The 13,029-nt window shown below is 44.9% G+C and overlaps 1 protein-coding gene across 1 annotated transcript in view; it reads left to right on the top strand.

The window, feature by feature from the left end:
• Positions 1–506: 506 nt before the first annotated feature.
• The window catches only part of LOC116528569 (protein farnesyltransferase subunit beta), a 75,369-nt gene continuing 62,846 nt past the window's right edge, over positions 507–13,029 (top strand). Inside the window, exon 1 of the mRNA XM_032245870.1 lies at positions 507–1,036. Coding sequence (XP_032101761.1) covers positions 893–1,036 — 144 coding nt within the window. The 5' untranslated portion in view covers positions 507–892. The remainder of the gene's footprint in view (positions 1,037–13,029) is intronic.

The following is a 13,029-nucleotide window of genomic DNA, read 5'->3' as shown; positions in this document are numbered from 1 at the left end:
CTAGCACAATGCCTGACACACAGCTGGTGTTCCATAAATATCTGTGAACTGACTATTTGTTTCACTTATCCTTGGTCCTGCTACTGCATTTCAGTTCTTACTACTGCACTGTAACCTCCAAGAGGTAGGAGAAAATTATATTGCCCCCTCCCTCTGTCACTGAGTTACTGAGACAGCAGCCTTGCACATTTGAGCAGCTGCTGCCTTCTCCTGGGAGGCTGCCAAGTACCCCAAGGTGCACAATAATTCTTCTGCTTCAGCCTCCCGAGTAGCTGGGATTACAGGCATTTGCCACCACACTCGGGTAATTGTGTGTGTGTGTGTGTGTGTGTGTCTGTATTTTTAGTAAAGACGGGGTTTCACCATGTTGGTCAGGCTGGTCTCGAACTCCTGACCTCAGGCGATCTACCCGCCTCGGCTTCCCAAAGTACTGGTATTTACAGGCGTGAGCCACAGAGCCTGGCCAATAATTCTATTACTAGTAATATAGCTCTACAATCAGTAGAGCTGTCACAAATGCATTCAAACTTACATTCATTGGTTCTTGCACACCTGAAACTGAAAACTATTGCATTACAATTGAGAATTAGCAGACTGTTAAAGTTCTTTTTAACAATTTGCATAACCGGGGCGTCTTACGCCATCTCTCTGAAATGAAATTCGGATATAGACAGCCTTGCGTTTAAGGGCCTGCGCTCTTGCAGCAGCGCCTCTGCCCAACGGGGGGCGGCAGTATCTCAATAACTCCAAAGTCGTGTAGGTGGGAGAGATTCGCGTTCAAGATCTTTTTGCCTCTACACGCTTTCCGTAGCGCCTTAGCCCGCTCGAGTTTCAATGCGCGCTGTTGCTTAACGAAGCTGAGTGCTACACCTCGTCCGCTGCTCTCCTGATCATGGCTTCTCCGAGTTCTTTCACCTACTATTGCCCTCCATCTTCCTCCTCTCTCTGGTCAGAACCGCTGTACAGTCTGAGGCCGGAGCACGCGCGAGAGCGGTTGCAGGACGACTCGGTAGAAACAGTCACGTCCATAGAACAGGTAAGGTGGCAGGACTGGGCGAGGCGCCCGCGCGGGGTCTTCTGGGAGCGGGAGTCCCATCATCAAGGCCTCCCGGGTGCGGAACTCACCGGGGAACTACGACTCCCACGGCGCACCACGGCGCCTCCCATCTGGGAAGCTCCGGGCGCCCAGGCTTGGGCTTCGTCGTGGAGCGTTTGTGCGGCCAGCTTGGCGAAGGGTCGTTTCAAGGTTGGGCTTAGAGGAGAGGGCAGTAGTCGGGTCCCCTCTGCCCTAGAGAACGAGGAGAATCGAGTTCTATTCCTGGAGGACAGAGGCAGCCTGGGCAGGTCGAACAGCCCACTCCGTTCTTCCAGGACTTCGGGAGGTTCTGGGTTGCTTAGTGCACTTTTCCCAACCTGCTAGCCTCTGGAGGCAGAGAGGAGAGAAGGACCAGGCTGCGGTCATGCCATTTGACGATATGTTTAATTTTTGACCTACAGTGCCAGGTTTGGGGGCCTGCCTCGTGGATGGGCATTTTGGTAGTCATTCAGCCATTTGAGCACCAGCTACGTGTCAGACACACTATTAAACGATGGAAGTACAAGGAAATAAAACAGCCCCTGACCAGGAGCCTGGTTAGGAACAGGCAGGAAAACAGAGTTTGGAAAGTGCTCTAATAGACAGTGTGGATTTTGCACTATTAATCATTCCCTAAGGCCTAGAAGTAGGATCGAACCTATCATTTTGAAAAGTGTTTGGGGAATGAGTGTATGTTCATATGCTCAAAACCGTAGTTTTGTTTTGCTTCTCTTTCCCTAATTGGAATTGTTCCCAAGGTTGTTATATGGAACTGTTTATCCATCTGTCGCTAGGAGAGGTGGTTAGGATGATTCTTAACACTAATAAATGAACATCCTGCTACTTCTGAAATAAGATCTCTTAGTGAGGTCAGTCTCCAGGATTCACCTTGGAGAGACCTGCTTTGTATTTCATACTTGAAGTGGAGGCCTGTACGCTGGCAAAATTAGTAACAATAATTGTTATATTGTACAGTTATGACTAAATCTAATTATAAATTTATAACAGAAACAAGGGCTTGATACATGGTGATTCACAAAGTAGCAGAGAGATATTTTAACTGGAGATTGGAACTTCATGGAATTTAGGGTAGCAAAGGAAATCCTCACCTCTTGAATCTAGCTAACTCTCCAGGTTGGTTTGCCTACCAGTGTGTCCTAGGGAAGGGTGACTGCAAAAGATTGTAGAGAAATCTCTCATTGATGAAAAACCTTTGGGATCTTTGCAGAATTCCTATATGATGGATTGTTGTGTTGATTCAGGTCAAGTCTTTTACTTATCTGACCATAGACTATGGGCGACAGAGTGAGACTTGGTCTCAAAAAAAAAAAAAAGTTTCTTGTCTGAAGAAGTGTAAGACAAGGCCAGGGCCTGGAGTGGATAATGGATACATTGGTGGAACATTGGTATTAGAGAGCCTCTTTTTTTTTTTTTAAGGCAGAGTCTTGCACTCTGTGGCTTAGGCTGAAGTGCAGTAGTGCTATCTCGGCTCACTGCAACCTCTGCCTCCCAGGTTCAGGTGATTCTCAGGCCTCAGCCTCTTGAGTCGCTGGGATGACAGGTGTGCAGCCACCATGCCCAGTTAATTTTTGTATTTTAGTAGAGACAGGTTTCACTTTGTGGCCAGGCGGATCTTGAACTCCTGACTTCAAGTGATGTGCCCACCTTGGCCTCCCAAAGTGCTGGGATTACAGGTGTGAGCCACTGTGCCTGGTACGAGCATCTTTCAAATCTAGACTCAACAATATGGCAGACAGTAAAGAATCTTTTTTTTTTTTTGAAATGGAGTCTCACTCTGTTGCCCAGGTTGGGGTGCAGTGGCATGATCTCGGCTCACTGCAGCCTCTGCCTCCTAGGTTCAAGCAATTTTCCTGCCTTAGCCTCCTGAGTAGCTGGGATTACAAGTGTGCACCACCATGCCCAGCTAATTTTTATACTTTTAGTAGAGACAGGGTTTCACCATGTTAGTCAGGCTGGTCTCGAACTCCTGACCTCATGGTCTACCCACCTCGGCCTCCCAAAGTGCTTACAGGCATGAGCTACCGCGCCCAGCCAAGAATCTTCTTTTTCACGTTGTTATTCCAGCACATTTTTTTTTTTTTTTAAATTGAGGTGGAGTTTCGCTCTTGTTGCCCAGGCTGTAGTATAATGGTGTGATCTTGACTTACCTTCTGGGTTCAAACGATTCTCCTGCCTCAGCCTCCCTAGTAGCTGGGATTACAGGCATGCACCACCAAGCCCTGAATTTTATATTTTTAGTGGAGGCGGGGTTTCACAGTGTTGGTCCTGCTGATCCCCAACTCCTGACCTCATGGGACCTGCCCACCTTGGCCTCCCAAAGTGCTGGGATTGCAGGCGTGAGCCGCCACGCTCAGTTTTTTTTTTTTTTTTTTTTTTGAGACAGAATTTCACTCTTGTTGCCCTGGATGTAGTAGTACAATGGTGTGATCTTGGCTCACCGCAACCTCTGCCTCCTGGGTTCAAGTGATTCTCCTACTTCAGCTTCTCTAGTAGCTGGGACTACAGGCGCACGTCACCATGCCCAGCTAATTTTTTTATTTTTATTTTTAGTAGAGACAGGTTTCACTATGTTGGCCAGGATGGTCTCAATCTCTTGATCTCATGATCCGCCTGCCTCGGCCTCCCAAAGTGCTGGGATTACGGGCATAAGCCGCTACGCCCGGCCTCCAGCACACATTTTAAGAGTCTAGGATGCCAGGCGCGGTGGCTCACGCCTGTAATCCCAGCACTTTGGGAGGGCGAGGCGGGTGGATCACGAGGTCAGGAGATCGAGACCATCCTGGTCAACATGGTGAAACCCCGTCTCTACTAAAAATACAAAAATTCAGCTGGGCATGGTGGCGTGTGCCTGTAATCCCAGCTACTCAGGAGGCTGAGGCAGGAGAATTGCCTGAACCCAGGAGGCGGAGGTTGCGGTGGGCCGAGATCGCGCCATCGCACTCCAGCCTGGGTAACAAGAGCGAAACTCCGTCTCAAAAAAAAAAAAAAAAAGAGTCTAGGATGAGCAGTTCCAGGTAGTGGGAAGATAATGTATCTCATTTCCATAGCTGCATCACTGTTTTAATAATCATCTTAGTGAGCATTTATTGAGTCTCAGCACAGTGCTAAATGCTCTCCATACATTGTATCATTCAATCCTTACACATTTTATGGATGAGAAGATTGAGGCTTAGAGACCTGCCACATTGGTAAGTTAATGACTGTGCATTCACCAAAAATAACAACCTTGTTAGAAGGAGTTGTTTACAGAGGATGTACTATTATTCTTTAAGTTTTGACTAAAGCTTCCATTTATTGATAGCTCAGTTTTGTGCCATTGCCAGTAAAAATAGATGCTTTAGTGATGGCTGGCACCTGTAATCCCAGCACTTTGGGAGATCGAGGTGGGAGATCGCTTGAGCCCAGACCAACTTGGGCAACATAGCGAGACCCTGTCTCTGCAAAAAAAAAAAAAAAAAAAAAAAAAAGGCCTGGTGCGGTGTGACTCAAGCCTGTAATCCCAGCACTTTGGGAGGCGGAGGCAGGTGGATCATGAGGCCAGGAGATTGTCACCATCCTGGCTAACACAGTGAAACCCTGTCTCTACTAAAAATACAAAAAATTAGCCAGGCTTGGCGGCATGCACCTGTAGTCTCAGCTACTTGGGAGACTGAGACAGAATTGCTTGAACCTGGGAGGCGGAGGTTGCATTAAGCTGAGATCACACCACTGCACTCCAGCTTGCACGACAGAATGTCTGTCTCCAAAAAAAAAAAAAAAAAAAGCTGAGCATGGTGGCATGCACCTGTAGTCCCAACTACGTGGGAGGCTGCTGTGTGAGGATTGCTTGAGCCTTGGAGTTCACGGATGAGCCATGACTGAGCCACTCTACTCCAGCCTGGGCAACAGAGTAAGACTCTGTATCTTAAAACAAAAAATGACTATATTGATTTTGGTACTGGCCTGGGCAACATATCAAGACCCTGTGTCTATTTAACACAAAAACTTTTTAAATTAAAACACACACACACACACACACACACACACACACACACACACACACACACACAAAATAAATGCTTGTTGCCTGCTTCCTATCTGATTATCAGAAGACTCAGTTTATTTGTTAAACAATAATTTGGTAGGCTGGGCGCGGTGGCTCACGCCTATAATCCCAGCACTTTGGGAGGCCGAGGCGGGTGGATCACGAGGTCAAGAGATTGAGACCATCCTGGTCAACATGGTGAAACCCCATCTCTACTAAAAATACAAAAATTAGCTGGGCATGGTGGCGTGCACCTTTAGTCCCAGCTACTCGGGAGGCTGAGGCAGGAGAATTGCTTGAACCCAGGAGGTGGAGGTTGCAGTGAGCCAAGATCGTGCCACTGCACTCCAGTGTGGGTAAGAAGAGCAAAACTCTGTCTCAAAAAAACAAACAAACAAACAATAATTTGGTAATAGGAGCTAAACTTATAAATAGTGGGAGGAGTCCTTAGCTATGAGTCCTCTGTTCCATTCATTGATTTTCATTCATTCAGCAAATATTTAAATGCCTTTTATGTGCCAGGCATTGCTCTAGGCACTCGGCATAAGTCACTGAACAAAAGAGGCCAAGTTGATGCCTTTATGAAACTGTTTCTAGGCCAGTCAGGCAGTCGATTAAAAGAGATAATATCTATAACTATCTCTATATAAAATGTTAATTAGAAGTGCTGTGGAGAGTAATACCTTGGGATAAAGGAGATTGAGTGTGCCAGGAATGGGTAGGGTGGGAGCAGAAGAGGTCTTCATATAAGGTGGTAAGGGGATACCTGATGATAACACATTTGATCTGAGACCTGACGTAAATGAAGGAGGAAGCTGTGCATGGATCTGGTGGAAGAATATTCTGGGCAGAGAAAGCAGCAAGCACAAAGGACCTGAGGCCGGTGAATGCCTGATGAGCAGAGGGCTTAGCAAACCAGAAAACAGGAGATGAGTCTATCATGTAGGGCCTCACTGGCCCTTGGAAGTACTTTAAAATACCCTGATTGAGATGGGGAACACTTGGCTGGATAGCTGCCATTTACTGCCCCAGATTCACTTGGCCCTTTTCCACTCTGCTCTGTAGATATGCCCCAGAGGGGGCTCAAGCACTGACAGGTTTCCTTGCTTTATGGCTGCGGGCCATGGGAAGTATTGCTGGGGGTGACTGAGAAGGAGAAGAACGAGACTGGTATATCTCTTCCCTCCTGCAGGCTTGTGTGGGCTGGGGTTTCCTTAGACTTAAGGTCACATTTCCTGTCACATGCCTTCTCTGCAGAGCTCTTTGTCTCCCTCCCTCTCCATTCTTGACACCCTCAGGGCTAGGAAGGGATCAGATACTGCTGATTTACCAGTTCCAGATACTGCATTTTCTCTTGTGGTTTCCTTACCCCCTGCCCACATCTTTGTAAATAGTTCCTGTATAAACTCTCCTCAAATCACCCACTTTATGCCATCTGTTTCCTGCCAGGACTTAGACTGATCCACGATCAGAGGGTTTTGAGCAGGGGAGTGACACAATCCGACTAGCATGTTAACAGGCTCATTTAGGTTACTGTCAAGAGTAGATGGTAGGGAGGTGAGGGTGGATACAGGGAAACCTGTTAGAAGGCTATTGTAATATCCTGGGAGAGAGGTGACAGTGGCTTAGCTCACAGTGACAGTAGTGGAGGTAATGAGAAATGGTCAGCTCTGGATATTTTTATGAAGGTCTCTACCTTGCTAAGCTGTTATGTTAATGCATTTGATGCAGGGAGCACCTGTCAGGACACTAGAGAACAAGATGTGGTTGTATTGTAAGTACCTGCCTTCCTTATTGTGCCGTCTGAAATCATCCCATGTGCAAACACTCTGATTCAGGCCAGTGGGTTAATACTGACAGTCTCAAAGGTAGCAGCCTTGCCAAAAACAGGTGTTTACAAAAGATAATAATGTTGTGCTTTTAGTTTGCCTTTGAACAGAGGCAAAAGCATCCTCCACTTGAAATGTCATGGTGTCATTGAACCATTGGCATGGTTCATTGTCAGTCAAGTGACTTGAAGTCTGAAGTAAGAAAATTATTAGTCTTGGTCACTGGCCTCAAAATTCTTTTCTCTTAGAGAGATAAAAATAAATATGCTGGCCGGGTGCGGTGGCTCAGGCCTGTAATCCCAGCACTTTGGGAAGCCGAGATGGGCGGATCAACTGAGGTCAGGAGTTCAAGACCAGCCTGGCCAACATGGTGAAACTCCGTCTCTATGAAAAAAATACAAAAATTAGCCAGGTGTGGTGGTGCATACCTGTAATCCCAGCTACTCGGGACACTAAGGCAGGAGAATCTCTTGAATTGGGGAGGCGGAGATTGCAGTGAGCCAAGATTGTGCCATTGCACTCCAGCCTGGGTGACGGAGCAAGACTCCATCTCAGAAAAGAAAAAAATAGAATATGCTGTAGGCAGTCACAGAGTGCTTTGCACTCTGCTTTGCACGAGGATTTTGGGGAGTTGAAAAGCCATCTTTGTGGGCTGAGGTGGTCAGGATGACTTCACGGAGAACGTGGAACTGGGCAGGGCTGTAAGAAATAGAGTTGGGGGCAACCATTCTAGGAGGCGGAGCCGTTGTGAGGGAAGACTCAGGCTTGACTGGGGGCAGTAAGATGGCTTACCAGGAATGGAGGGTGCAGGTTAGATGTGGTAGGAAATGAGGTGAGCTGGGCAGGTGGGTTCCCGTCAGGGTGTTGAGAGGCAGGTGATGTGCTTGCTTCAGGTTCAGGCAGTGGGCCATCACATATCCTAAGGCGGGACCAGAGGGGTTCTGGGACAGAATCCTGACCTTCTGCTGTTGACTTGTTTCAGCTTATAGCATCCAAAATATTAGTAAATGGAGGTGGAACAAATCGCTAAATATGATAAAACTTCCAGTTTTTTATGCTTATGACAGAAGGAACCAGAGCTCTACTTGGTTAAATGGTCAGTAGGCTAGCTTTGTGAATCCATTTTAATTTTTTGAAATTCAGCATATACCATATTGCCCAACTAAAAAGTAATCCTGCGTATCAAAATCTCCCCATTAAAAAATCCAAAAGGGCCAGGTGTGGTGGCTCATGCCTGTAATCCCAGCAGTTTGGAAGGCTGAAGTGGGCGGATCACGAGGTCAGGAGTTCCAATATGGTGAAACCCCATCTCTACTAAAAATACAAAAAATTAGCCACACATGGCCACTACAGTGGCGTGCTCCTGTAGTCCCAGCTACTTGGGAGGCAAAGGCAGGAGAGTCGCTTGAACTCTGGAAGCAGAGGTTGCAGTGAGCCGAGATTGCACCACTATACTCCAGCCTGGGTGACACAGCAGGACTGTCTCAAAAAAAAAAAAAAAAAAAAAAAAAAAGTCCAAAAGGTTGTTTTTGGTCAAGTTGAAAATACATGTACTTTTAGGTATGTAAGTGAAAAATACCTGCTTATAAAATTTACATTTAAATTTGGGTCCGTATACCTACTTAAAGTCACCTACTTTATAAAGTAACACTAATTTAGAAATGCTGGTTTTCCTCCTCTTCTTATTTATGAAATGTTTTTTTTTTTTCAAACTCTTCACATGCTTCTTTGACTTCAGTATTTTTATCGTCACTGGAGCCACTTTTTGAGTCCGCCAATATGGTTTTCCGGACCACATGTTCAGTTCTTGAGATACATCCTTTTTGAATATGAATAAGGTGTTACCGTTGAATAGTTTATTCCAAGTTACAAGTATCCACTTGCATAACATTAGACTTTTTTCTTTTTTTTAAGACAGCGTCTCACTTTGTCGCCCAGGCTGGAGTCTGGGTGATGCCATCACTGCTCACTGAAGCCTTGACTTCATAGGCCTGCCTCAGCTTCCCAAAGTGTTGAGATTACAGATATGAGCCTAGAATTTTTTTTTTTTTTTTTTTGCTGTGTGTCCAGTTGGTATATATTTGTAGTAACTGCAACTTAACCACTTTATTACTTTCTAAAATGATCTCTTCTTTTATTTTAAGACAGGGTCTCACTCTGTTGTCCAGGCTAGAGTGCAGTGGCACGATCATGGCTTGCAGCAGGAACTTCCCAGGCTCAAGTGATCCTGCCACTTCAGCCTCCCAAGTAGCTGGAACTACTGATGTGCACTACCATGTTTAGCTACTTCTTTATTTTTTTGTAGAGACAGCTTTTGGCTCTGTCGCCCAGGCTGGTCCCAAACTCGTGGGCTCAAGCTATCCTCCCACCTTGGGCTCCCAAAGTACTGGGATTACAGGCATGAACCACCGTGCCCGGCTAAAGTGATCTTTAAAACTTTGGTTTACTGGTTGGGCATGGTGTCTGATACCTGTAATCCTGGCACTTTGGAAGGCCAAGGTGGGTGGATAGCTTGAGGCCAGGAGTTCGAGACCAGCCTGGGCAACAGGGTGAGACTCCATCTCTACAAAAGTAAAAGTGAATAAATAAGCAAAAGGCTAACCTTACAATGGCAGGAAAGCATGAGTTTATATCCCCAGGAATAACTACTAAATTTGTGTTCAATTTACCTTGTTTCACTGATTACCATTAGCCAAAGCAGCCCAAACCACACCTTGACTGAAATTGTTTTGGGCTATTTTGTTATCCCCAGCTGGTACTTTGTATTCAAAATAAAGAAATTGAAGAACTTCCTACAGCAAGAGGTACTTTATAAGCATTTGACTGTAAAGTGACTTGTATTTTCTGAGGGATAATTTTTTTTTTAAAGTCTTGGCTTATATTTCATATATTAATGATTCTTTTACTGTAGCTTCAGCAATGACATGAATCTTAGGCAGCAAATCTTTCTGAAACACTCTGTCTCTGGGAGAGGAGGGGAGATACAGGAAGAAGAGAAGCGATAGTGCCTGGTATGAAATTTGGTGCCTCATAAGATTGACTTTAATAGAAACTGTGAAAAAGAAAGTACTGAATGCATTAGTTGTTGTTTACCACTTACCGGTGAATGGAAATTCTCTGCTTTTATTGATTGGATTTTTTTTTTTTTTTTTTTAGACAAAATTTTTGTCTTATCGCCCAGGCTGGAGTGCAGTGATGCGATCTCTACTCACTGCAACCTCCACTTCCCAGATTCAAGTGATTCTCCTGCCTCAGGCTCCCAAATAGCCGGGATTACCGGCACCCACCGCCACACCCGGCTAATTTTTGTATTTTAGTAGAGATGGAGTTTCACCATGTTGGCCAGGCTGGTCTGGAACTCCCTACCTCAGGTGATCCACCCGCTTCCATCTCCCAAAGTGCTGAGATTACAGGTGAGAGCCACCATGCCTGGCCTATTGATTGGATTTCTATTGATTAAATGAAAAACTTCATGAGGTATCTTTTAAGCAGAGCTGTTGAGAATGCAGACGTTTGGTTAGTTCTTCATTTATTTATTGCCATGGCACTTAAGTCTTGGGGACTTTAGTGCAGTTACTTGATTCCAGCCCCCTAGAGTCTAACACAACCTCTCTGTCATTGAACAATACAAACTAATGTACATATACTTATGCATCACTTAATGACTGTAGAAATACATTGTCGGTAGGAAATTTCCTTGTCGTGTGAACATCATAGACTGTACTTAACAGAAATGTAGAAGACATAATACATCTAGGCTATATGGTATAGCCTGTTGCTCCTAGGCTGCAAAACTATACAGCATGTTACTGTAGTAAATACTGCAGGCAGTTGGAACACAATGGCCTCCCAAAGTGCTGGGATTACAGGTGTGAGCCACTGTGCCCAGCCTGTATGTGTTACTTTTATAACACTAGCAATACAGTAGGTTTGTTTACACTGGCGTCACCACAGGAATGTGAGTAATGCTTTGTACTACAACATTATGAAGGCTGTGTTACTAGGCCATAGGGAATTTTCAGCTCCATCATAGTCTTACGGGACTACCGTGGAATATGCAGCATGTTGTTGACTGAAAGGTCCTGATGTGGTGCTTGACTATATTAGTTCATATCATATATATATGTGTAGTTTATGAGTTGATACTTATTAGTTAGTATTATATACCTAAAGATATATGTGTGTATTATACATGTATGTATTATATGTATATTTTATATACATAATATGTGTGCATATATGTGTGTGTGTATGTATATATGTATGTATGTATGTATAAAGCATGAACAGCACACTTGAAGACGTTCTGTACATAGAAACACCTAGTCTGGGGCTGGGTGCGGTGGCTCATGCCTGTAATCCCCACACTTCGGGAGGCCAAGGCAGGCGGATCACCTGAGGTTAGAAGTTCAAGACCAGCCTGGCCAACATGGTGAAACCCCATCTCTACTAAAAATATAAAAATTAGCCAGGCCTGGTGGCAGACACCCGTAGTCCCAGCTAGGGGGGCTGAGGCAGGAGAATGGCTTGAATCCGGGAGGTGGAGGTTGCAGTAAGCCGAGATTGTGTCATTGCACTCTAACCTAGGTGACAAGAGCAAAACTCTGTTTCAAAAAAAAAGAAAGAAACAACCTAGGCTGGGCTAGGTACAGTGGCTCATGCCTGTAATCTTAGCACTTTGAAAGGGTGAGGCAGGAGGACCGTTTGAGGCCAGGTGTTTGAGACCAGCCTGTGCAACATGGTGAGGCCCCATCTCTATTAGAAAGAAAGAAAGAGGGAGAGAGAAAGAGAGGGAGGGAGGGAGGAAGGAGACACGCAGAGGGAGAGAGGAGAGAGAGAGAGAAAATAGAAAAGAAAAAGGCCAGGTGGATCACAGGGTCAGGAGTTCAAGACCAGCCTGGCCAAGATGATGAAGCCCTGTCTGTACTAAATATACAAAAATTTGCTGGGCGTGTTGGTGGGTGCCTGTAATCCCAGCTACTCGGGGGTCTGAGGCAGAGAATTGCTTCAACATGGGAGGCAGACGTTGCAGTAAGCTGAGATCATACCACTGCACTCCAGCCTGGACGACAGAGCGAGACTCCATCTCAAAAAAAAAAAAAAAAAAGAAAAGAAATATCTAGCCTGTGCCCTATCAGAAGCAGGGGTAAACTCTTCTCTCTTTGCCATATCCTGAGTGATCAGTTGCCTCATGACTAGAAAAGGTAAGAGAGGTACCATTAGGCTTAACATTTGTTAGGTTATATATTAAATAATGGGAGAGCTGGCCTTGGAACCTAACAGTTAGGTATAATGTATTGATGGGAGAATGAATAAGGTCTAAAAACTCAACTGATTTACCAGTGAACTTTGAGAACACAGCTTCTACGTATGTTGTGGCCTGCCTGTCTATGTAGGTGTGGGGGATGAGGCATCAGAAAACTAAGCACTTTGAAATCCTTTTCCTTTATTTTTCTAAGAAATTTATGGTTAACAAAAATATGATAATGTAACAGCTGTTTTTCTGTAACTGAGAATTAACAGTTGCTAACATCTTTTTCTTTTTTTTTGCTTCTGGTTATTTGTTTAAAGGAAAGCAATTAGAAATATAGCCAGAGCCTCCTTTAACCCTATCCACGGTTCAGTGTGCCTCCCACCCTTTCCAGAACCAGCCCTTATCATGAGTTGTATGTGCATCCTTACATTTCACTTTTAATCCTTTTATGCATTCATAAGCAACTGGATTTGTGTGTGTTTTAAAAAATTCACATAATTGTCACATTGTCATTTTGCCTTTTTTCATTTCACATTAAAAAAAAATAGAAACGGAGTCTTGCTTGACTGGTTGGAGTCTTGTCAGATTTCTCTTATGGTCATAATTTGGCAAAGGCAATCTCCCTGTAGGATTGTGAGAGGGTCCTGAATTCTGTCAAGATGTAGGTGTAAAGGATAACCAGCAATTTATTTCCCAGGTCACAAGATTTAGAACTTTCCCAATTACCCCTGTAGATGACATCCCAATTGCAGAACCTAAGATTGGCCTGTTGAGATGTCTCTTCACACTTTTGCATTTCTGACTGGCTGACTCCACACAGACGGGT

The sequence above is a fragment of the Sapajus apella genome, unplaced genomic scaffold (assembly GCF_009761245.1).
Source record: "Sapajus apella isolate SASKATOON/1434 unplaced genomic scaffold, GSC_monkey_1.0 scaffold59, whole genome shotgun sequence".
Taxonomy (NCBI): Eukaryota; Metazoa; Chordata; class Mammalia; order Primates; family Cebidae; genus Sapajus; species Sapajus apella.
The sequence above is the reverse complement of the archived record's forward strand: the minus strand, read 5'-3'. Positions and strand labels throughout refer to the sequence as shown.